Consider the following 23797-nt stretch of genomic DNA (forward strand, 5'->3'; position numbering starts at 1 on the left):
AAAGTAAAGGTAAGTAGTCACTTTGTTAGATAGCAACAACTGTAGAAAGAAATGTGAAAAGGAAACAGTCATTTCCATTATTAGCTATCAACATTGCTACTGGAATAGCTTTAACCATGGTGCATCAAGGAAATACTTCCTTAGTGGCTGACTGTGTAATATATATTTAAATGCGGTGTAACTTCCTTTAGTTGAAGTAATAAAATATAGATGATTTTAGGACATACTTCTAATGATGTATAAATTATTTGGCTTATTTTGAAAAGAATATCTGCAAAAGTTCACATGTGCTTCATTTCTGATGTAATGGCATTTTAAGTGGGGAAAAAGTTCTTTAAACTATCACTTTTCAGGTTGCTTCTTTTAACTGATGTCATAGGAGGACTTTATACAAGCTATTCAACTTGACATAAATGGGAAAGATACATATAGGATATTTGTCACTGAATTTCATCTTGGTTTTAGAAAAAAATACCTGTTTGGATGTCTAGAAACTCAGTGAAGGAGAGTCCAGAATGTTATCATACATAATGAGCATCTCATTATTATTCACCAGTAATTCCTCAATTTTAGTTTATAACAATCACATTGATAGCAGATAATAATTAGAGTCTCTGTAAGTTGCAGAACTGTCCAATTTGTAGACTTTATTGGATATGATTCTACTATATATGCAATTCTGGTTGCAGCAGTAGTACACATCATACTTTTCTAGATGAGCTTTCTAGTAAAGGAAATGTTAGTTTTTTAAATTAGTGCCAGTGGTTTGATTTAATTATTAATTACATTAATGAATATTTTTAATACTGACTTGCCCCTTACATTACTTGTAGACTTGTTCCAGTACTAATATCCTTGACATCATCTATTATACTTTTCTTCCAGTGTCATTTCGGTAGATACAGTCCTGTGAAAAAGAAAATATATTCTTTTTGAGTTATGTGGTTTTATGTATCAGGATATAATAAAAAGTATCTGGTCCTTAGCAGTTCTTAAAAGTAGATCAATACAATCTCAAATGAACAATAACACATAATATATTACAGTATGTCATCATTTATTTTACAAAAAGAGTAAGTCAAAATGGAGAAGTCATGTTTGAAACATGACATGATATGATTCAGTCAACCATCTTTTAGCTGCAATAACTTGAAATAATTATTTTTTGTATGACTTTATCAGTCTCTCACATCATTGTGGAGGAATTTTGGCTCACTCTTCTTTACAACATTGCTTCAGTGCATTGAGATTTATGGGCATTTGTTTATGCAGACAAATTCAGTTCCCATCACAGATTTCAATTGGGTTGATGTCTGGACTTTGACTGACCAATTCAAAACACCTTGATTCTTTTCTTTTTTCAGTTACTCTGTTGTTGATTTGCTGGTGTGCTTGGGATCATTGTCCTGTTACAAGATCCAGAGTCAGCCAAGCTTTAGCTGTCAGACATATGGCCTCTAGAATACTTTGATATACTGAGGAATGCATGGTCAACTCAATGACTGCAAGGTGCCTAAGTGCTATGGCTGCAAAACAAGCCAAATCATCATCTCTTCACTAGTGTTCCTGATGGTATAAGATGTGTCTGCTGATACACTATGTTGGGTTTTCATCAAACATGGCACTGTGCATTATGGTCAAACATGCCCACTTTTGATCTCATCTGTCCAAAGGATAATGTTCCAGAAATGTAGTGATTTATTCAGATAGCAATAGCAGTTAGACTTATATACCGCTTCATAGGGCTTTCAGCCCTCTCTAAGCAGTTTACAGAGTCAGCATATCGCCCCCACAGTCTGGGTCCTCATTTCACCCACCTCGGAAGGATGGAAGGCTGAGTCAACCTTGAGCCGGTGAGATTAGAACCACTGAACTGCAGATAACAGTCAGCTGAAGTGGCCTGCAGTACTGCACCCTAACCACTGCATCACCTCTGCAACTTTACAAACCTAAGCCATCTGCCATGTTCTTTTTTATAAAGAAGAGACATTCTCCTGGCAACTCTTTCAAACAAATTATACTTATTCAGTCTTTTTCCAATTATAATGTCATGAAATTTAACATTTAAGCTGAAAATTGAGTCCTATAGAGTCTGAGATGTAACTCTTGGATTTTTTGTTTCTCTAAGCATTGTAGGGTGTGGGCCTGGGCTGAATTTGCTGGGATATCCATTTCCAGGAAGATTGGCAACTGTCTTGAATGTTTTTCATTATTCTAATGTGAATAATGCTCCTCACTCTATAATGATAGACTTTAAATTATTTTCTATATAGATATGTCTACATCATTTGAAAAACTGTAAGAATTCATTATCTAGTCTGAAAATTCAAAAGAGAGTTGCGTTTTTTCTGAGAGTTGGCAAATGGAAATTTATTCAATCACATTATGCCATATTAGCAAATTATCTATGTCAGGGTCAGTAAAGACCATTCCATTAGAGTTATTGCTTTTCTGGAAGAAGAGCTACTTTCTTTTTGGAATAGTTAGCTGATTGTTGTTATACATTTGTATCTGACCCTATTGATTTGATATAATGAGAAGATTGGATGCCCACTATTTTGAACAGTTCTACCTTAGCTTCCTTCTTGATAGGCTTGTCCTACTAGTAACTAGAGTTTCACAATTGAAAAGAACTAATTATTTAAGTTAATCTGTAATTCTTTAGATGACCATCCATATAGTGTTAAAATTCACTCCTCTATACAGTGGTATCTCGGTAGACATCATTAATTGGTTCCAGAAGGTGCGATGACTACTAAAAATGATGAGCCCCACGCAAATCACATGATTAATGACATGATCCTTTGTTTTGACTAGGAATAACTTTCTGTCTGTCCTTTTTCCTATGTTAGTGAGCTTCCCAACATGTTAACTTCCTGCCCACCTTTTGTGGCTGTCCCATTCATTTTGCAGTTACTTTCTCAGCATGGCTGACTTCCTATCCATAGTTCCATAGCTATTCCCCTCTTCCTATTTCAGCTCATTGAGTACTAAGCAAACACTGAGTATTGGGACAACAGTTTTGCATCAAAATGTATCCAGAATCAAATTTAACAAATTTTGAAGCAGTTGAGTCCTGAGATACCCACTCTAGTTGTTTTCCAATAATTGTGTATTATGTGCACATTCAGAAACTAAGCAGGGAAAGAAGGAACTATCACCCTAAAGCATGTGATCTGAATGTGGAAACATGTCTCCTGCCAGACTCACTTCAGCTTCAAAACAAAGCTCTCTGCAGATGTAAAAACTCTATTTCTAGAGAAACATTTGATGAGCTAAAATTATATGTAAATAACTTCTCATGTCTAGTTCTCTAGAGCAGTGTTTCTCAACCTTGTCAACTTGAAGATGTCTGGACTTCAACTCCCAGAATTCCCCAGCCAGCGAAATCTTCAGGTTGACAAGGTTGAGAAACACTGCTCTAGACATCTTGTTATGAAGAGTATTGTTGTTAAACTGTGTAAAGTTAATTTCAGTTAAAAAGGCCTCTTCCTTACATAATATGTAAAACTTTTGGCAAAAATGTTTAACAATTAAAGAAGTGGAAATACTCATTATGACTTCCAGTTTTATGAACAGATAATCTACATCAGAGGTCCTCAGTACCAGTCCATGACCTGGTGCAAACCGGGCTGCGCAATCAGCGGTGAGCATGTGAAGCTTTATTTGCACATGCTCAGTATTAGGTTGTGTGCATGAAAACCTCCCCTCTTGCTGCCATTCCGTAGAACCAAAATGGTTGGGGATGACCACTGATCTACATTTGGCATTTTGTTTGGAATTGATACTGTACATGTTATCAAGTTGTTTTTGTAGAACATCTATACCGTAGCTGTTACAGGCATGTAGAAGCTCTGGTTATAAAATCTGCACAAAGAATAAAAACCAAACAGAAATAAGAGTCTGCCTGTTGTTGTGTTTTAAGCTTCATAAGCTACTACTATTTCATATAATCGAGTCTTGATAGATGCTGATCCATAGATTGCAAAGCATGACCACTTTTGCTTCAATTTTGATCATCTTAGTTATTTTCCCAGTCAGTGTTAATTAGAGGACACATGGAAATTATCAGTCCAGTACAAATTCATTAAGCTATAAAATGATAGTCTTATACATAGAAGTCGAACTCTAATAGCAGTGCATCAATACATAGCAAAATAAATATATAATTTTGTATTATTTTAATCAAGTTATGTATAAAAATAACAAAATTGTTTAGACTATTATGTTGGGAGTGATGTGGCTGTAAGACTTAATTAGATAGCTTTTATCTATATTCATTCCATGAATATATATTTTATCTTTTTAGAAAAAGAGCAAATGGTGATTTAATAGGTCATATGATGAAAGTTTAAGTAATTGTCCCTCTCACTCTCAGGATAAGCACCATGAGAAGGGGGGAGGGAAAGTAAGTGTGTCTGTTACCAAACACATCTACTTTATCATTTTAGCACCTTCAAAAGTTTCATCAGGAAGCAATAAATGTGTAAAGGTCTTTGGTTTAAACAATGTGTGAAACAGTTACATTAACACTATGCGTGTTGATTAAAAAATAATGAGAATTAGTGAAAGAGCTCTCTTTTTTGTTCTTTAAATTTAATTTTACTAGTATTCTCATTTCAGTGTGTGGACAAATAGAACAGAACTAAAGCAAGATTTATTGTATACAGTTGATTTCTTGTAAAAAAATTATGAACTTTTTTATTTCAGTATTTAGGAGCAAAGTAATTAGTAGTATATTTTTCACAGCTGTACCTTACACTTTATAACAACCTTTTAAATACCTATTTCACTTAGCTGAAAAAACCAAGCTGAACATTGTTGACTGATCTTTTAGTGGTGCTAGCATTCTTTCTATATTGCAATTCTAGGATGTTATCCTTTTGTTTTTTGATTTTTTTTTAATTTTCATACAAATAACCACATGTTTAGTATTACATAACCAACACTACTTTATATTATTCAATATTATGTCTATTTATTTTACCATCAACCCCCAAAAACTATCATTGGCTCTTCTGCTCTCCATACACCATATTTATATCCTATCCATTGCTTTCCTCTCTCCTCCCCCCTACCTCCTTTCTTCCCTCTGTCATGCTTCTCTACTTATCCTTCCTCTCGCTTTCTGTCTTCTCTTTTCACTCCTTCTTTCTCTCCTCCTCCTCCTCCTCCTCCTCCTCCTCCTCCTCCTCCTCCTCCTCCCCCCCCCCCACCACCACCACCCATCTACCCTGTCTCCTAACCCTCTCTTCTTTCTCTCTTCTCTCTTCCACATTCTTCATTTCATTTGCATGGTGTATTTCAGCATCTGAGGGTGCTCCATTTAATGTTGATAGTGTTAGTAATTTCATTTCAATAAATATATTAATAATTGTAACATATATCCTTTTTTTAAAAAGTATACATATACATATATAGCAGTTATATTTTTAACCATCCATATTCCAAATAGTTTAACTTATATTTAATTATCTTTTCATTATCATATTCAATCATTTAGCAACTCAGTTTAACATGTAAAAGAGCAAATGACATACCTCTCATTTATATTCTCCACATAGTTATTTCTAAATATCAAATTAGCTAGTCATTCATATCAATATATGTGCTTCTGTATATATGTATCTGTATGCTTCCCTTCTTCCTCTCTCCTGTCAATATTTACTTTTTTTCTGCCGTATCCTTTCTATTTCTTCCTAGTGAGCCTTTTATCCCAAACTCTAAGCTCCTGCTTTTTCTTTCTACTGGGTATATATTATTCCTTCTCTGATTTTTCCATCACCCACTGCTGCGTCATTTGACGTATCCTCTGTTTCCCTATATTCTCTTCCTCTTTTCTCTTATCACTTATTCTCTTTATTCTCTACCTGTCTGGCCGTTTTCTTTCCTTTCTTCTATAATCCCTTTCCCTTTCTTTATTGGACATATCCCCCCTTTTCAATTTCTCTGTACCACTGTTAAACCCAGTGAAATATTTTGTCTGTTTTTTTTAAATTTTCTATTGCTTTTTCTGTAGTTCCACTATCTTTCCCTTCTTTTTCCCTCTCTTCTTGTTTCTCCTTAATTTCTAACTTCAAAATTCTATTTAATTTTAATTTTAATGACTCATGTATATTTTTTATAATCTCATGTATTTCTTCAAATTCTCAACTTTTCATAGTGTCCAGTTCAAAAGTTACAGTTAATTATAATTTAAGTTCCACAGTTTCTTCTTATTTCCCAATTCTGATCCAGGTCCAATATTCCAGTTCAGCTAAAGTGAGGGGAGGGAAAGGGGGCGTGGAAAGAAGACATTCTTCTTTTCTTCCATAGCTGCAAAATCAAACAGTCTGTGTAAATTCAAACCCTCCCTAAATGTTTTACTTTCTTTGTTCTTCCCTCTGGCAAATGGCTCAGTATTCTTTCAATTAGATGATTTTTCAGGGGTACAGCTTGGTAGTTTTAAATCCCGGAAAGATAAAATTACGCTTTTTCTTGATTTTTCCCTCTTGTTGTTTTCCACCTCTCATTGATTAGGGTTGCTTAAGATGTGTAAATTAGAACAAGCTAAAACAAAGCCAGTCTTCTTAGTATAGGTATTTTTAGCTTTCCCCCTCCTTCTCCCCGCCCCCAGGTTCCCAATTGTCAGTTAATCTCTTTTAAAGACACAATCTTTTCAGATCCAAATTCAACGTTTGTATTTCAGTGGGTTCACTTAGTGACTGTGCAAAGTTACAACAGCACTGAAAAAAGTGACTTATGACTATTTTTATACTTATAACCATTGCAGCATCCCCATGATCACATGATTTATATTCAGATGCTTGACAACTGATTCACATTTATGATAGTTGCAGTATTCTGGGGTGATGTAATCAGCTTTTGAAACTTGATAAAGTCAGTGAGGAAGCCAGACTCACTTAAGCACCATGTTACTAATTTAACAACTGCAGTGATTTACTTAACAAACTTGGCAACAAAAATCGTAAAATGGGACAAAACTAATTGAACAAATTTCTCATTTACATTAAATTTTGGGCTCAGTTGTAGTTGTAAGTTGAGAACTACATGTATGTGATCTTTATGACAGCTACTCTTACATTTAGATTGAAAACAGCAGTTCATGAGAAGCATTTTGGCCAGGTCCTGTGATGCTCTCCAAGTGCACTGGCTGCTAGAGAAACAGTTCTATATCAATGATTGCACAAGGGAACCCTCTGTTAATATTTTGAACTTTGCAGACGGTACAGTGATCATTAACCTCATTCAAAACCGATATGAGTCTACTCCCTTCTTACTATATTCAACAGCACAAAATCAACAGTAGAGTCCTTCAAGTTTCAAATTTCCCAGGATTTGAAATGGACACTCAACATTAGAACCATCAATAAAAAGACACAAAAAAGAATGTTCTTCCTGCATCAACTCAGGACATTCTGACTGTCCCAAGAGCTGTTGATACAATTTTACATAGAATTATTAAGTCTGTTATTTGTACTTCTATAACTGTCTGGTTTGATATAGCAACCAAACAGGACAGATATAGACTTGGGTGGATAATTAAGACTGCAGAAAGAATAATTACAAGAAGTCTGCCTTTCGTAGAACACCTGTTTATTGTGCAGATCAGAAAGTGGCTGAGAAGTTATCTGCAGATTCCTCACATCCTGGGCATAAGCTGTTCCAATTCCTTCCCTTGTAACAATGCTTTGTTTATTCTATGCCAAGACAACTAGTCACAGGGACAATTTTTTCCTTGTGCCATCATGATACTGAACACCTAATTCTCACAATTCTGTTAAATATCTATATAGCATCCTATATAGTGTGGCTGCAGTATTATTATTTATCATTATTATACAGTATTTAATTCCCTTTTTAAATTGGAATCATTATTCTTTATGTTGTTTGCATGTACATTGAATGCTTCTATACTGGAGACACATTTTTTACATGTCTAATTGAGACTGAGATGGACTAACTTCATAGTTGCCGACTTACCAGTGTTTCAACTTGATATCCTCTCATAGATTGAACTACATGGACAATGTATTTGCATATTTGCCACTTAAGGTAATTCTCACTGACTACATTTAATGTCCACTCAAAGTTAAAATGATGCCGAAAATACCAGTGAGGACTGTTAGAGAATTAGATATCAACGGAAGGGTCCTTGGAGGTCTAGTCAAATCCCCTGCTCAAGCAGGAAACCATATACCATTTCAGACAAATGGTTGTCCAATCTCTTAAATATTTCCAGTGTTGGAGCATCCACAATTTCTGGATGGAAGTCATTCCACTAATTAATTATATTAACTATCAAAATTTCTCCTTAATTCTAGACACGTTCTCTTCTTGAATAATTTCCATCTATTGCTTCTTGTCCTGTGCTTTGGAGAATAGGTTGACCACTCTCTTTTTTGTGGCAGCCCCTTAGAAATTGGAAGACTGCTGTCATGTCACCCTAGTCCTTTTTATTAAACTAGATATACCCAATTCCTATAATCATTCTTCGTGTATTTTAGCCTCTAGTTCTCTAATCTTCTCTCCATTCCGTCTAAAGTCTCAGCATCTTTTTTATATAGTGGCAACCAAATGTGGATGCAGTATTCCAAATGTGGTCTTACAAAGGCATTATAAAGTGGTATTAACACTTCATGTGATCTTGATTCCATCCCTGTGTTAATGAAGCCTGGGACTGTTTTGGCTTTTCTAGCAGCTGCAGCACACTTCTGGCTCATTTAAGTACCATATTTTTCTCACTATAAGATGCACTCCCTGCCCCTAAAAAGTGGGTGGAAAAGTCCATACATCTTATAGAGTGATTGTTACTGAAGCCCTGCTTGCCGGATCCCACCTTCAACTGTTTTTGGCCTCCATGCACCCTGTTTTCAGCCTCCGGACCCCATTTTCAGCCCATTCCAGCCAGAGGGGATTGATGTGGTGGAGTTTGGTGGCGGCAGCCCAGAGGGATGCCCGGAGCTGGAAATGGAGCATGCAGAGGCTGAAAATGGGGTGTGCAGAGGCTAAAAACGGGACACGCAGAGATGGTGGCGATGGTAGTGGAAATTACCACAGCCAGGAACAGCTGATTGGTAGTATTCCAGGAGGCTGATCCAACCACCAATCAGCTGCTTGTGCTAAATCAGGCTGCCATAACATGCTGAAGCTGGCCAGCTGTTTGTTGCTTGCAGCAAGATGCTAGCCAGATGAATACCAATGGGTGCTTGGAGGCAGAGACAATTTTTTTTCTTGTTTTACTCCTCAAAATCTAGGTGCATCTTATGGTCCGGAGCATCTTATAGACCGAACAATAGGGTAATTGTCCATTAGGACTCCCAAGATCCTCTCTCGGTTATTACTGTTGAGCCAGGTTCCACCTATTGCAGTGGTTCTCAACCTTCCTAATGCCGCGACTCTTTAATACAGTTTCTCATGTTGTGGTAACCCCCAACCATAAAATTATTTTATGTTTTCCATATTATTTTTTTTTGAAAATATGTGTTTTCCGATGATCTTAGGCGACCCATGTGAAAGGATCGTTTGACCCCCAAAGGGGTCCCAACCCACAGGTTGAGAACCACTGACCTATACATGTGCATTTGGTTTTTCTTGCTTAAAAGTAGACCTTTAAACCGATGTTAATGATTTCCTTTTGTGGTGGTGTTGTCCTGTACAAAACTGTATCTGCTGTACATAATGTATTTATAAAGATTTTCCAATTGTTGAAAGCTGGTTTATTGTTTACTTATATGTTTCAGGTTAACTTTACACAAATTAAATGCAAAAAGCTACTTAAAAATGTCAATCCTTTTTAATAGCACTTGTTGCTTTCCTGGCAAGTATTTTCTGAAAGTTCTCTATCTCAATGCAGAACATGATATGGTATCTGAGCTTCTCATTAAAAGTGCTAATTTGAAAGAAACGTTAACATCTGCCTAGACATTAGAGGTATATAAATGTCTTGGATTGTGAGGGGTTCCTTCTCAATTTGCTTCTTCACAGTATTGTATATTTTTGGAAATCTTTGGAAATTCAGGTTTTTGTTGGCAAAGTATGTGTTGCCTCTTGGTAGTTTTTTTCCACCCAAATTCCATTCCCATTACAAATCGTAGCTCAGTCTTCCTTGGGAAGAGTTTAAAAAGTTTAAGCAATTGCCTACTGCAAAGTTTATTTCCAAGAGTTCCATTCTAGTCTCTGTCCTATGTTGAAAAATATGTTTTTCCCGGTACCTGTCATAGCTAACAAATACATCCAGGGCTTTCTGTCATCTGATTCCCAGGATTCTGTGTTTAAGAATGCTAGATGGATATTCAAGAGTGTCAAGGTACTGAGGATTTAATAGCTGCCAGCTGATGTAAAGTTGTAAGCTGTAATCAGTAAGCTAATGCAATGAGGCTGATTCATTGCAGCTATGGTATGCAGCTCTTTAAGCCTCTGGTGGGGCATTCACTATTTTAAGAGAGGAGTTTCTCTCTCTCAGCGTGTATTCAGGTCTTTCTTGTGTCTGTAGTGAATGGTATTTTATCTCCTGCATGTGTTTGCCTGTATATATTTGTAGATAAACCACTGTTAGTAGCGTAAAGTTCTGTGTGCTGTGTTTGTATTCCTGGGTTTATCATATAATGCTAGTCACACTTCCAAAACTCAGACAAAGAGCTTACATATATCTATTTTGGACTGAAAAAGGTATGGGGGAGGGTCTTCATGGTTCAGTGAACAGCAAGATTTTTGAAATATGTGAGATTATATGAGATTGAAATGGGAATGAGGTTGTCCTATTATGGATGTGTAAAGAGACAAACAGTTTCTAATATACCATTCAGTATTGTATAGAGAGGAACATAAGCTTTTTTTTGGGGGGGTGGGGGGAGAATAAAATCTTGAATGTTCTATAACAAATTGCTAGAAAACCAAACAGAGTAGTTGTATTATGGAAAGTAAGATTCTTCTGCCAGGGAAGGCGAAGTGTAGATGAGCAGTTAACCACCAAAGTAGATACCTTGTTTTGGAATCAATTCTTACTTCCTTGAGAACCAAGGCACCAGTTCTGACTTCCACAATAATATTAATCAAATTACCGGTAACACATGGAATTATATTCATATATACACCATAATTTTGTAAGAGTCCCTAGCAGTGCATCCATATCTATGCATTCTGTTTTGGAACACTTAGAAGGGATTTCATGAGGACAGGTCTCCTTGCAAATGGCTTAGAAAGACGTACCGTATATACTCGAGTATAAGCCGACCCGAATATAAGCCGAGGCACCTAATTTTACCCCAAAAAGCTGGAAAAGTTATTGACTCGAGTATAAGCCTAGGGTGGGAAATGCAGCAGCTACCGGTAAATTTCAAAAATAAAAATAGATACCAATAATGTTTTTGAATAAATAAATATTATTTATTTATAAATAAATAACTAGCTCTGTAAGTGGAAAAGAGGGTCAATAAAAACAATATGGTATCAACAATAACTTTAAATGTACAAAAACCTTAGCTCATTCAGCAACCAAGCTAAAACATAAGAGTTAAAATCTTTTTAGAAAAAAGATTTTTAGAAAATCCACACTCCTGTGCACACACTTCTTCTTTCTTTCTTTCTTCCCTCCTCTGGATTCAATGGGGTTTAGGAAATCTCCCACCCTCATACACTCCTTCTTTCTTTCTCTCTTCCCTCCTCTGGATTCAATGGGATTTTTAGAAAATCCACACTCCTGTGCACACACTTCTTCTTTCTTTCTTTCTTCCCTCCTCTGGATTCAATGGGGTTTAGGAAATCTCCCACCCTCATACACTCCTTCTTTCTTTCTCTCTTCCCTCCTCTGGATTCAATGGGATTTTTAGAAAATCCACACTCCTGTGCACACACTTCTTCTTTCTTTCTTTCTTCCCTCCTCTGGATTCAATGGGGCTTAGGAAATCTCCCACCCTCATACACTCCTTCTTTCTTTCTCTCTTCCCTCCTCTGGATTCAATGGGATTTTTAGAAAATCCACACTCCTGTGCACACACTCCCTCTTTCTTTCTCTCTTCTTTATAGCTAAATTTGATACCATTAAAAATTAAATAGGATTAAAATCTGTGGTTTATAATTTACCAGTTGTGTCCACCCCACTCCTTTCACCAGCGTTAGCCCGCTGCACCAAGGGGGACACGTAAGAGGAAGGGGAAAATACAAGAGTGCACGCGGCAACCTCGACATCTAAGTGGGCAAGTTCACAGCATGCGCGCCTGCACGTCTGAGACAGGGCATAAAAAGGGGAAAAAAGGCTGATTGGACCCAGCTCTGTTTGGGGCGCAGGCGTGGCGCGGCAGCAGTTTTTCAGGCTGCTCCCAGATGGGATTGTAAACCCCTTCTACACCCTGGCTCCTCCTCTTCCAGAGTTCAGGCTCTCTTTCTTTCTTTCTTTTTTTCTTTCTTTGAAAGAAGCCCAAATTAGCCAAAGGGGGGAAAGCAAGCGAGCAAGGGACCCCAGGAAACTAGACTCGCTTGGCTGGACTACGTACGCTCCTTGGCTTAGTTGCTTTCCACGCGCCTGTTAATATATTCAAGGAAACAAACCGCGGCAGTTTTCCCCAAGGGCAATGCCGAAGAGCAGAGCCCGGAGAAAAACCAAGGAAGTCACGGAGGGCATTTGCCACTTTCTCTAGAAGGTGATACGAGCTTCCCTTTCGAATGGGAAGGGACGGGGGGTTGGCTGGGCTCTTCCCAGCAGGAAAGGGGGTTGTTTGAAACATTGGGACCGGGGGAGGGGTTGGTTTTGTTTTGTTTTGAAAGGAAATCTCAACCTGTTACAATCGTCCTTCCCAAATGAGCCGAGGAGGACAGCGGTGAAAAGTTTTCTCCAACATTTAGGGGAAAGTCGCGAGCAGCATTGCCCTCACAACTGAGGGGAAAAAACCCGCCCTCTTCCCCTTCCAGGTTTTCTTTAAAAGCAGGCAGTGCTCCTTGGCCGCAGGGCTTCAAAGGGACCTTTCCCCCTCCCACTGCTTCGCTCGCTCGCTCGCTCGCTTTCCCCCCTTTGGCTAATACAATCCCCCTCCCTTCCCATCTGGGAGCAGCCTGAAAAAACTGCTGGGAGGTATGGGGTTCCTAGGTCAGCGGCCCCAAGGAAAGGAGAGGCTGAGCCACGGGAACGAAAAGAAAAAGGGAGGGGGGAAAAAGCCGCCCTCTTCCCCTTCCAGGTTTTCTTTAAAAGCAGGCAGCGCTCCTTGGCCGCAGGGCTTCACAGGGACCCTTTCCCCCTCCCACTGCTTCGCTCGCTCGCTCGCTTTCCCCCCTTTGGCTAATACAATCCCCCTCCCTTCCCATCTGGGAGCAGCCTGAAAAAACTGCTGGGAGGTATGCGGTTCCTAGGTCAGCGGCGCGTGGGATCAAACTAGGAAGAAACTGGAGGGGGGGGGAGCAGTTTGAGAGACTATGGAGAATATGGACTTCAGAGGCGGACCAGAAAGAGGTCCCGACAAAGATCCGAGGCTGAATTCGGCAGTGTTTATGGATCAGGGTCAGCCCCACCAGCTGGCGACAGGAGAGCAGAGAGGAGCGGACGGAGCAGAAGCAGCCCCAGGGCTCCGCTGCCGCTCCCCGCATTTTCTGGACAGGGGTCCCTTGGAGAGGGGATTCCTTCCTGCGAGACCCCGTCCACAAAATGCAGGGAGCGGCAGCGGAGCCCCGGGGCTGCTTCTGCTGCGTCCGCTGGACTGTGGGGCTTGGAAGGGGGCGGGAAGAGCGGCGGGGTGGCGGTGGCCGGCGGTGGCAGGCTGGTTCACCTCCTCCTCCTCCAACAGGCAACAGCACTGCCGGATCCAGTTGTAGACTCGAGTATAAGCCGAGGCGGCTTTTTTCAGCCCAAAAAGTGGGCTGAAAAACTCGGCTTATACTCGAGTATATACGGTAAGTGCCTGGCAAGTTCTCAAATAGAGTGAATGTTTTGTACTCAATCATTTTTTCAGAAGCTCATTGCTGGGATAGATAGAGGGGAATGTCTCCCGTTGGAGCGAGTGCATTCAGAGAAGCATTGTGAGAGTGGTGTTGGATAACACACAAACCAGTTTACAGAGACGCTGCAGTTTAAATGGTGTTTTCTTTCGTGGAAATAGAAGTATCAGAGTCCACCAAACAGTCCTAGTCATACATGGTTAAGACAGTCAGTCATCAACGTCTTTCAGTTCAGGGATAATCCAAATAACAAAGTCCACAATCTTCCGAAAAGTCTGGTACACATAGTTTGCTAGCAGTTGCAAAACTTACAATAGCTCACACTGATCACTATATGGCACCTCTAACAGCCAGCTTCCAAACACTCAGATCAGCATCTAACAGTGATTCTGGCTCCATCTTATGGCTGATTGAGGAAACAGCAACCAATCACATTTACAGCATGATTTAAAGAAACAGGTATAGCATTGTTACATGATTTCTATATTGCCAATCCAACCGTTAGATTATATTCCTAACAGAATGTTAATGCAACAATGAACATATGGTGGGGAGCAGCCACCATATGTTCGTTGTTTTGGTATGGGCTCCATGCAGCATCTGAGAGACCATTCTGCTAATGTGTAGATTCAGTCCTAAGAGAATACTTTTGAAAGGTGCAAATATGAAAGGATTCCTGAAAATTAATGCTTTGGAGAACTGTATTCTCTATGGTATAAAACTACAGAGCACAAATGGGTTATCTCCACTTCTCAAACCATGATTTGTCCTGGATTTGAGCAAGTGTCTCACAGTCCATAATTAATGAATGAGATACTCAACTCAACCAGTAGCCAGCTAGGTTCTACCTTTGAATATCCTCTTCTTTTATTCAGCAAAAACTGGGATCATTGAAAGGGGTGCAGGTGACTATATGTTACAGATCATTGCATCTATATAAATAGTTATGGTAGCAATATTCCTAGTTTACTAATAGTTATTAAAGAGAAAAAACCTTCTCCTGGAAATGCAAAGAGAGAAATATAATATATAGTGTCACCAACTTTTGGTAGAATTACTAGTTTTAATAGATTAGAGCAGGGGCCCCAAACCTATGAACTGCAGCAGACTACTAGGCTGTAGCTTGTTGGTCACTGGGTTGCATGTGTGGCTGGCCAATATGTGTGTGCAGGTGGATCCCCCTACTCATGCTAGCATTGCTGCAAGCATCGCGTGGGTGCTAGCGTTGCGTGGGGAGTAATGTCACGAGTGTCACACAGGCACTAGCATTGTCGTGAGTTATGCATGCAGAAATGTGCCTGCCCCTTCCCACCCTCCAGGCCGTCAACCCAGAAAGGTTTGGGAACTCTGCATTAGAGGAATGCCGTGGGTATAGTGTATCTGGACCTCACCAAATTCTTTGATGGATTATCTCATGAAATTCTTAATAAAAAGATAAAATGGGATCGTAATCTTAGATGGACTCAAAATTGGTTGAGTAACAAGTGCCAAAAGATACTCATTAATGGCTCCATTTCAATGGAAGGAAGTATTTAGTAGAGCACACAAGGATTTGTCTAAGCCTGGTGCTTTTCAATATCAGTACTGGATCAAGGGATACTTAACAGGTTTGCACAAGGATCTGAGTTTCTTGTCAACTGTAAGTTAAGTATGAGCCATAATTTAATTGTTAAAAAACAAATACTATATTATGATGCATTAATAGAAAATATTAATGGTTTAGTTTGTCAATAAATGAAAAGGAAATACCTGAATATCTGGAATCGTCACATGAAAGAAGACCGAGTGGACTAACTCTCTCTTGACCACAATGAAGCAACAGAAGCAGTGTGTTAAAACTTTAGTGGCATGGTTTCATGTTACATGTCAGCAGGAATATCTTGATACTGATGAGCTGTCAGCCTATGAAACAGGCTGTCATATGAAATGATAAATTCTTTTACTGAGAGATTTCATATAGGTTGGATGATCATCTTTCAGAGATGCTGTAATGGATTCTGCACTGATCAAGAAGTTGGACAAGTTTATTTGTATGGCCACTTGCAATTCTATGATTCTGTGAAATAGTTATTTGATCTAATATATTTTGTGTCTCCAAAGTGAAACTGTAGTTGAATTCAAAACTACAATGGAAATGGAACATTAAGAAAACACTTAAGAATCAATCTTAATCTCTTAATCTCAAATGTTCTCTTTTTGTTAGCTTCCTCTGCTTAAACCTACTAGTCTTTATATTGTTTAATGAGTTGTTTTAGAGAAGCATGACCTACTTAATCAGGTGGGCAACTATGGTCTCTTTATGACTTGTGGACTTCAGCTCTGAAAATTCTTGAGCCAGTATGGCCATAGTTGCCTATGCCTGCACTAAACAGTTCTACTAGAATATTGTTTACATATAGGAAGGGGTATTTCTGGTTCATTGATTATATCAACTGGAAAGTAAACTGTCACAATTAACCCAAACATTGGAGAACTTTGCAATGAGAGAATAAAAGAGGAAAGAAAAGTTACTAAATGGCACTTTTTTCCAGATGAAGGAAAAATCATCCAGTAATAAATTAACTAAAGTTAAACAAGAAAATAATCAAAGCATAAATTTATAATTCAAAAATAGAACATAACTTGTTCCAACTTCTTAGCCAGGCTTAATGTAATTCTTGTAGCATTTAAGAAATATAATACTAGCAGGACCAAAAGATGGGTACTATTACAGAAAACCAATAACTTCATTACTGATAGTATTGACTCTGCAGAGGAAAGTCTAGTTTCAGTTTCCTGCTTGTCTCATTCAATCCATAAAATAATGCCGGCTTGCTAACTCTGTTTTCACAATCACTTTCCTAAAGAGAGAATGAATTTTCTAATGGAATATTGAACTAAGTTCTTTGAATGCTGTAAGCATAATTTCTGTTGGCTATAGAAAAAAGGATGCAGGTGGTGATTGAAACCATTTCCATCAGCAAGCTGTATTCAGAACTACATGCCACCTGTGTGTAGATAGTGTGCTTCTGATAACAGAGTGGTCGTTCTGGGTGCAAATGGACAGTTGATGTGGGAATGTTAAACATGTTGCCTAAGAGATTGCCCCCGAAGCAGGATTTCCTATGCATATCCTTAAAGTTGTAATACTCAAGAGTCGTAAGTTATTCTTAGGTATTGAGAACATGACCCAGAATACTGCCACAGTACGTGCTCTAATACATGGCTCTTCAGGTCAGACAAAGCTGATTCATGATTCAGGTGTCTTTTGGACCCCTCAGGCTGCAATCATTTAACTAGTAATTTAAGGATCATAAATCCAGTAGGCATGGTCATAAATATACTTTTGATTTCAAAGGGAACAGAGTTCTCCAACCAGTAGCTTGAGTTCACAGGGCAAAGTCCTGTTTGTTGTCAGTGTAGATGAGATTATGGTTTCCAAGAAGAATTCACAGCTAAAGCTGAATACTGAATTTACATTATTTGACCTAAATTTTAAAATGTGGCTGTAATCGAGAATTGTTCCAACATAAGATTTCATTCAGATGGGACATTAAATTCTTGTAGCTCTCCATTTGAATATAGATAAATCTCTATTTTCAATACCAGGCTACTGCCATGCAGACTGGTCTATGCCAGGTGTTTTTCTATCTCTCTGCTTCATGGCCTCTCCATAAGACATTTTCAGCATTTCTTTGACTTTGGTTCAAGATTTGACTTACTGTATTTTTCAGAGTATAAGATGCACCTTTTTTCCTCAAAAAAGAGGCTGAAAATCTGGGTGCATCTTATGCATCGAATATAGAATTTTTTGCCTCCCAAAACCCTGCTCCCTTCACCAAAATGACTGTGCATAGCCTTATGGAGGCTTTCAGAGAGCTCCTGGGGGCTGGGGAGGGCAGAAATGAGCAAACAATGGGCCATTTTTGTCCCCCCCCCCCCAGCAGCTAAGTCTCCATAAGGCTATGCATGCAATTTTTTTTGACAAAAACGGGCCTGTTTTTTTGCTCATTTTTGCCCCTCCAGGAGCACTCTGCAAGCCCCCCCATGGCTATTCATGCCTTTTATTTGAAGAAAAAAACGGGCCCATTGTCACGAAAAACCTACCTCTGTATTTCTCTCTTTCTCTGTCCCTCTACCTACCTACCTACCTACCTACCTACCTACCTACCTTCCCTCTCCCTCTCCCTCTCCCTCTCCCTCTCCCTACCTACCTACTGTATTTCTCTCTCTCTCTCTCTCCCTCCCTCCCTCCCTCCATCTACCTACCTACCTACTCTCTCTCCCCCTACCTACCTACTGTATTTCTCTCTCCCCCTCTCTCTCCCTCCCTCCCTCCCTACCCTCTCTCTCCCTACCTACCTATTGTATTTCTCTCTCTCTCTATTCCTCTGCCTACCTACTTTCTCTCTCCCTACCTATCTACTATATTTCTCTCTCTCTCTCTCTCCCTCTATCTATCTACCTACCTATCTCACACCTTACCTACCTACTTTATTTCTCTCTCTCTCCCTATCTACTGTATTTCTCTCTCTCTCCTTCACTCTCCCTCTCTCTATCAACCTACTTTCTCTCCGTCCCTCCCTATTGTATTTCTCTCTCTACCTCTCTACCTACCTACCTACCTACCTACCTACTTTTTTTAAAATTTGCCTCTTCAAAACCTTGGTGCATCTTATACTCCGAAAAATACGGTAAAAGGCCTCATATTACTTTACCATTGTTCAGGATTCTTATCAGACTTGCTGATGTCCTCATATTGAAAGTTATTCAGAGAATGCCTCCTTAACAAAGGACATAACATGATGTGTTTGGAAAGTCATGTTTTTTTAACTGTCCTCTCATGAAAGTCTTCAATATCCATAACAATATGAATTTGCAGTTGTCACGATCTCAATGAATTGTTCTAGTAAAGCTTTCTTGATATGGATATGTAATATGCTATTCAAATAGAAGAAGAATACAGCTATGATGCTTATCTCTGCAGTTGCTTAACCCTGGAAGATTCTATAATGATTTATGATTGACTATTACTACCACTTTTCTCATATTTACTTGTGTGGGATATGTACTTCCAGATGTCATGAATAGTTTTCTCTTGTACCCTTGGCCTGATTATTTCAGTACTTCTACTAGTTCCAATGAATGCTTTCACCTGAATTTAAATTTAACAGCAAAAATATATATACTTAAAGTATATCTTGAGTGTTCATGATATTATTATGGTAGTTATTAGCTATACTTATATGATAATACTATTTATTCATTGGATCTTAATTTATTCAGTCTTTTAAAAATTAAACCTGCAAATACTGTGCCTGGAAAGTTGGTTGAAATCTTAAGCTCCATTTGAATTTTGATAAACATGTATACAGACATGTATACTACTATTTTGCAGACTTTTAGTAAAATTTATAGGTAATATTAAATAGCAAATGTAATATTTTCAAGTTGTATTTTCTCACGAAAATGGCCATTAATAAGGGGACAAACCAAAGAACAGGTTATAACTTCCATGCCTTGGGACCAGGTTATCTAAGGAGCCGTCTCTTGCCGATCACATCCACCCGACCCATCAGAGCGGGGCGGCAGGGAATGTTGAATGTCTCATCTCTGAGGGAGATACAACTGGTGGGACACAGAAGAAGGGCCTTCTCAGTGGTGGCTCTCTCTTTCTGGAACATAATTCCCCCAGAGATTAGAATGGTCCCCACTCTAATACTTTTCCGGAAGAACACCTGGTTCTGCCACCAGGCCTGGGGAACCCAGAGTGGGATAGAGCCCATTAAATGGCTCCTGTGATCTGCTGTCACCGGAATGGGTGGTGATTTTATTATACTATACTAATTTATTTGATTATTTTATTAGTTTTATTGTTTTAAATGTGGTTTTATATTCTGTAAGCCCCCTTGAGTCACCCTGAGTGAATAGGTGGCAAAATAAATTCAATAAACAAACAAACAAACAAACGACTATGTAAACAAAATAAATAAAAGTCTATGTAGCAAATTGTTCCTCAACTGCTGATGGCTGCTATTACTCAGATTGTAGAGGTAGTCCTCGATTTACAACAGTTCATTTAGTGGCCAAAGTTACAATGGCACTGAAAAAATGACTTATGACTCTTTTTCACAGTTATGACCTTTGCAGTATTCCCATGATCATGCAATCAGAATTCAGATGCTTGGCAACTGGTTCATACCTTTGGCAACCTCTTGACAAGCAAAGTCCATGGAGAACTCAGATTCCCTTAACAACCAAGTTACTAACATCAACTGCAGTAATTCACTTAACAACTGTGGCAACTAATGTGATAAAATCCATTTTTAAAAAGTCACACTTAGCATCAGAAATTTTGGGCTCAATTTTGGCCGTAAGTCGACTACCTAGGTTCACCGACAAATGCGCGAGGGACAGATGCGCGCCGACAAAACCGTGCTGTCAAAATAGCTAATTGATTATTTTATTGTGCTTGTCATCGCGCTTTTGTTGGCACGATTTTGATGTCGCAAATTTGTGGGCGTGATTTTGATGTCGCATTTTAATCGGCGCTATTTTGTCAGCGCACATATGTCTATCACACAATTGTTGGGTCATGGACTACATATATTATAAACATTTAATAATTCCTTGAGGTTTTAAAACAAGCATGCACATGGACACACACAGAGTTTATACTTATCGTATTTTTCGGAGTATAAGACGCATCGGAGTATAAGATGCCCCAAGATTTTGAATAGGCAAAATTTTTAAAAAAGTTTTTGCATTCTGTTTTTGGGTCCAACCTTTGAACTTTTTTTTTTTAAGTTCAAAAGTTTTATTTCTTTTAAGACAAACATTTCATCATTCCTCAATCAGTAAGACATCGAAGTACAATTTTTTGTATGTCAAAATAATTCTAGTAATAATTCTATATACCCCTCCCTCCCTCCACCCTCCCCCCAACCCCTTTCCTTCTCCCCCCCCCCCGACTTCCCAGAACCTGTACACGGTATGGATTTCTAACAAACACAGTCTAAAATCTATTGAGAAAAAAAAAATAAAGAAATTAATAACATTCTACATTGACCTTAGCTTCTTCTTGCTGAACTAACTTTAAACAATTTAAATCATTTCTGATCTTAAGCATAGGCTAACTGGAATTTCTTGGTCCCGTATTTATTTTGTATATAGTCAATCCATTTTTCCCAGTCTCGTTTATATCTCTCATTTGAGTGATCTTTAAGATATGCCGATATTTTAGCCATCTCGGCTAAGTTTGTAACTTTCAATGTCCATTCTTGAGTTGTAGGCAAGTCTTCCTTCTTCCAGTATTGCACCACCAACAGTCTTGCTGCCGTTATTAGATGCAGAATCAAGTTAGTCTCTACCACTGTAAAGTCAGTACATATAGCTAGTAAGAATAACTGAGGAGTAAACTTTATCCTTCTTTTAAAGATATTTTGCATAATCCACCATATTTTTATCTAAAATGCCTTAACCTTTTGGCAGGTCCACTATATATGAAAATATGTAGCATCGAGAGAGCCACATCTCCAACATTTAGGCTGTAAGTTTGGATACATAGAAGCCAGCTTTTTAGGATCTAAATGCTATCTATAGAACATCTTATAAAAATTTTCTCTCAGGTTTTGAGCTTGTGTAAATTTTACATTTCTTACCCAGATTCTTTCCCATGTATCCAGCATTATTGGTTCTTCAATGTTTTGAGCCCACTTTATCATACAATCTTTAACTAATTCTGTTTCCGAATCCATCTGTATTAATACATTATATATCCTCTTTATATGCATTAAGCTTTGATCTCTTATTTGTTTAAACAGATTATCCTCAACTTGAATAAAACCAATTTTTTGATCTATTTTCCACCTAGCCTGTAATTGCCCATACTGGAACCATGTTTGAACTACCTTCTCCTCTTTTAATACCTCTAAAGATTTTAATTGTAATACCCCCCCTTTCCGAGATAAGAAGCTGTCTGTAGGTAATTCTATCCTGTTTTTGTGCTATATTCATATTTTCAATTGTGTGTCTAGGAATTGCCCACATGGGTATCTTGTCATTTAATTTATATTGGTATTTTTTCCAAACCCGCAGTAAAGCATTTCTTAAAATATGACTTTTAAAATTCTTATCCAATTTTTTGTTGAATAACAGGTAAGCATGCCAACCATATACCAGATCGTGTCCCTCAATATTCAATATTCTATCATTAGTTAAATGAGTCCAATCACTAATTACAGATAGTGCCACTGCATCATAATATAGTTTAAAGTTAGGTAGTTTCAAACCTCCTCTCTCACGTACATCTTGCATTATTTTCATTTTTACCCTCGGCTTCTTTCCTGCCCATACAAATTTGTTGATACCCTTCTGCCATTCTAAAAGATTCACATCTTTTTTAAGTATAGGTAACATTTGGAAAAGAAATAAAATTTTTGGTAAGATGTTCATTTTCACTGCCGCTATCCTACCCAACAAAGATAAGTGCAATTTCTCCCATTTTTTCATCTCTGTCTGTATACTATGCCAAAGTGGTTCATAATTATGCTTATATAGTTTCCCATTTGAAGTTAAGATGTTAACTCCAAGATATTTGACTTTTTTAACTCCCTCACATCCTAGCATCCCTCCTAGTTCTTCCTTTTGTTTAGTATTCATATTTATAGCTAATATTTTTGTTTTTCCTAAATTTATTTTAAAACCAGACACTTGACCATATTGATTAATCGTATTCATTAAGACCATACTGGATTCCTGCAGTTGTTCCAATATTATGACCAAATCATCCGCAAAAGCGCGTACTCTATATTCTTGCTGCCTAATCTTGATCCCTTTTAGACCATCCAAGCCCCGTATTTTATTCAACAATACTTCCAAAGTTATAATAAACAATAATGGGGACAAAGGACAGCCCTGTCTTGTGTCGTTTCCAATTTGAAAAGAGTCTGTTAAACTTCCATTGACTATGATTTGTGCTGTTTGCTGTTGGTATATTGCTTTAATTGACTGTAAAAAATTATCTCCTATCTGCATTTTTTGCAATATCTTCAACAGAAATTGCCAATTAACTCGATCAAAGGCCTTCTCAGCATCCAAGAATATAAACGCAGCAGGGATCTGGTGGTTCTTTCCCAGATATTCTAATTCATTAATAATTAATCTGACATTACTTTTCATCTGTCTCCCCTGTATAAAACCTGTTTGGTCAGTGTGTATCAATTGTTGAATAACCAGCATTAACCTATTTGCTAGTATTTTACTAAAGATTTTATAATCTACATTAAGTAATGAAATAGGTCTATAATTTTTGGGTTGGGTAGTATCTTGATCTTCTTTGGGTATCAAAAATATAAACGCTGTCTTCCAAGATGGAGGCACTTTACCTTCCGTTTGAATCATATTAAATAATTCTCTAAGAGGCTCTACCATTTCTAACTGTAAATTTTTATAGTAAACCGCTGTCAAACCGTCTGTACCTGGTGCTTTCCCTAACTTTAATTGCTTAATTATCTGCAAGATTTCCCCCGAGGTTATTGGTTGATTCAATTTTTCCCTGTGCTCTTCTCTAACTGAAGGTATTTTCTCTTTATCTAAATATTTGTCTATATCTAGACCATTAATTTTATCCCCTTTATACAATTCTGTAAAAAATTCCCAAAATGCCTTTTGAATCTCTTCCTGTTGAAACACCTCCTTCCCTCTGTAAATCAGTTTAGATATATTTCGAGTTTTCCTTTTTTTCCTAATCTGATAAGCTAACCATCTGCCAGGTTTGTTTGCATTACAAAAGTATTGTGTTTTGCATATAATAAATTAGTGGCTACATGGTCAGAGATCAACATGTCAAATTGAGATTTTAATATGGTAATAGCTTCCTTAACCTTTGTAT

At 38.0% G+C, this 23797-nt stretch overlaps 1 protein-coding gene across 10 annotated transcripts in view; it reads left to right on the plus strand.

Annotated features, from left to right (window-relative positions):
* The window catches only part of MLLT10 (MLLT10 histone lysine methyltransferase DOT1L cofactor), a 128523-nt gene that overhangs the window by 52775 nt on the left and 51951 nt on the right, over positions 1-23797 (plus strand). Inside the window, exon 3 of one of the 10 annotated variants that reach the window (XM_087712684.1) lies at positions 8013-8055. The exons of the other annotated variants lie outside the window; for them this stretch is intronic. Coding sequence (XP_087568810.1) covers positions 8023-8055 — 33 coding nt within the window. The 5' untranslated portion in view covers positions 8013-8022. The remainder of the gene's footprint in view (positions 1-8012; positions 8056-23797) is intronic. 10 annotated transcript variants of the gene reach the window in all.

This window comes from Thamnophis sirtalis, unplaced genomic scaffold, assembly GCF_051295495.1.
Source record: "Thamnophis sirtalis isolate CommonGarterSnake01/CBP01778 unplaced genomic scaffold, rThaSir2_p1.2 scaffold_4, whole genome shotgun sequence".
Taxonomy (NCBI): Eukaryota; Metazoa; Chordata; class Lepidosauria; order Squamata; family Natricidae; genus Thamnophis; species Thamnophis sirtalis.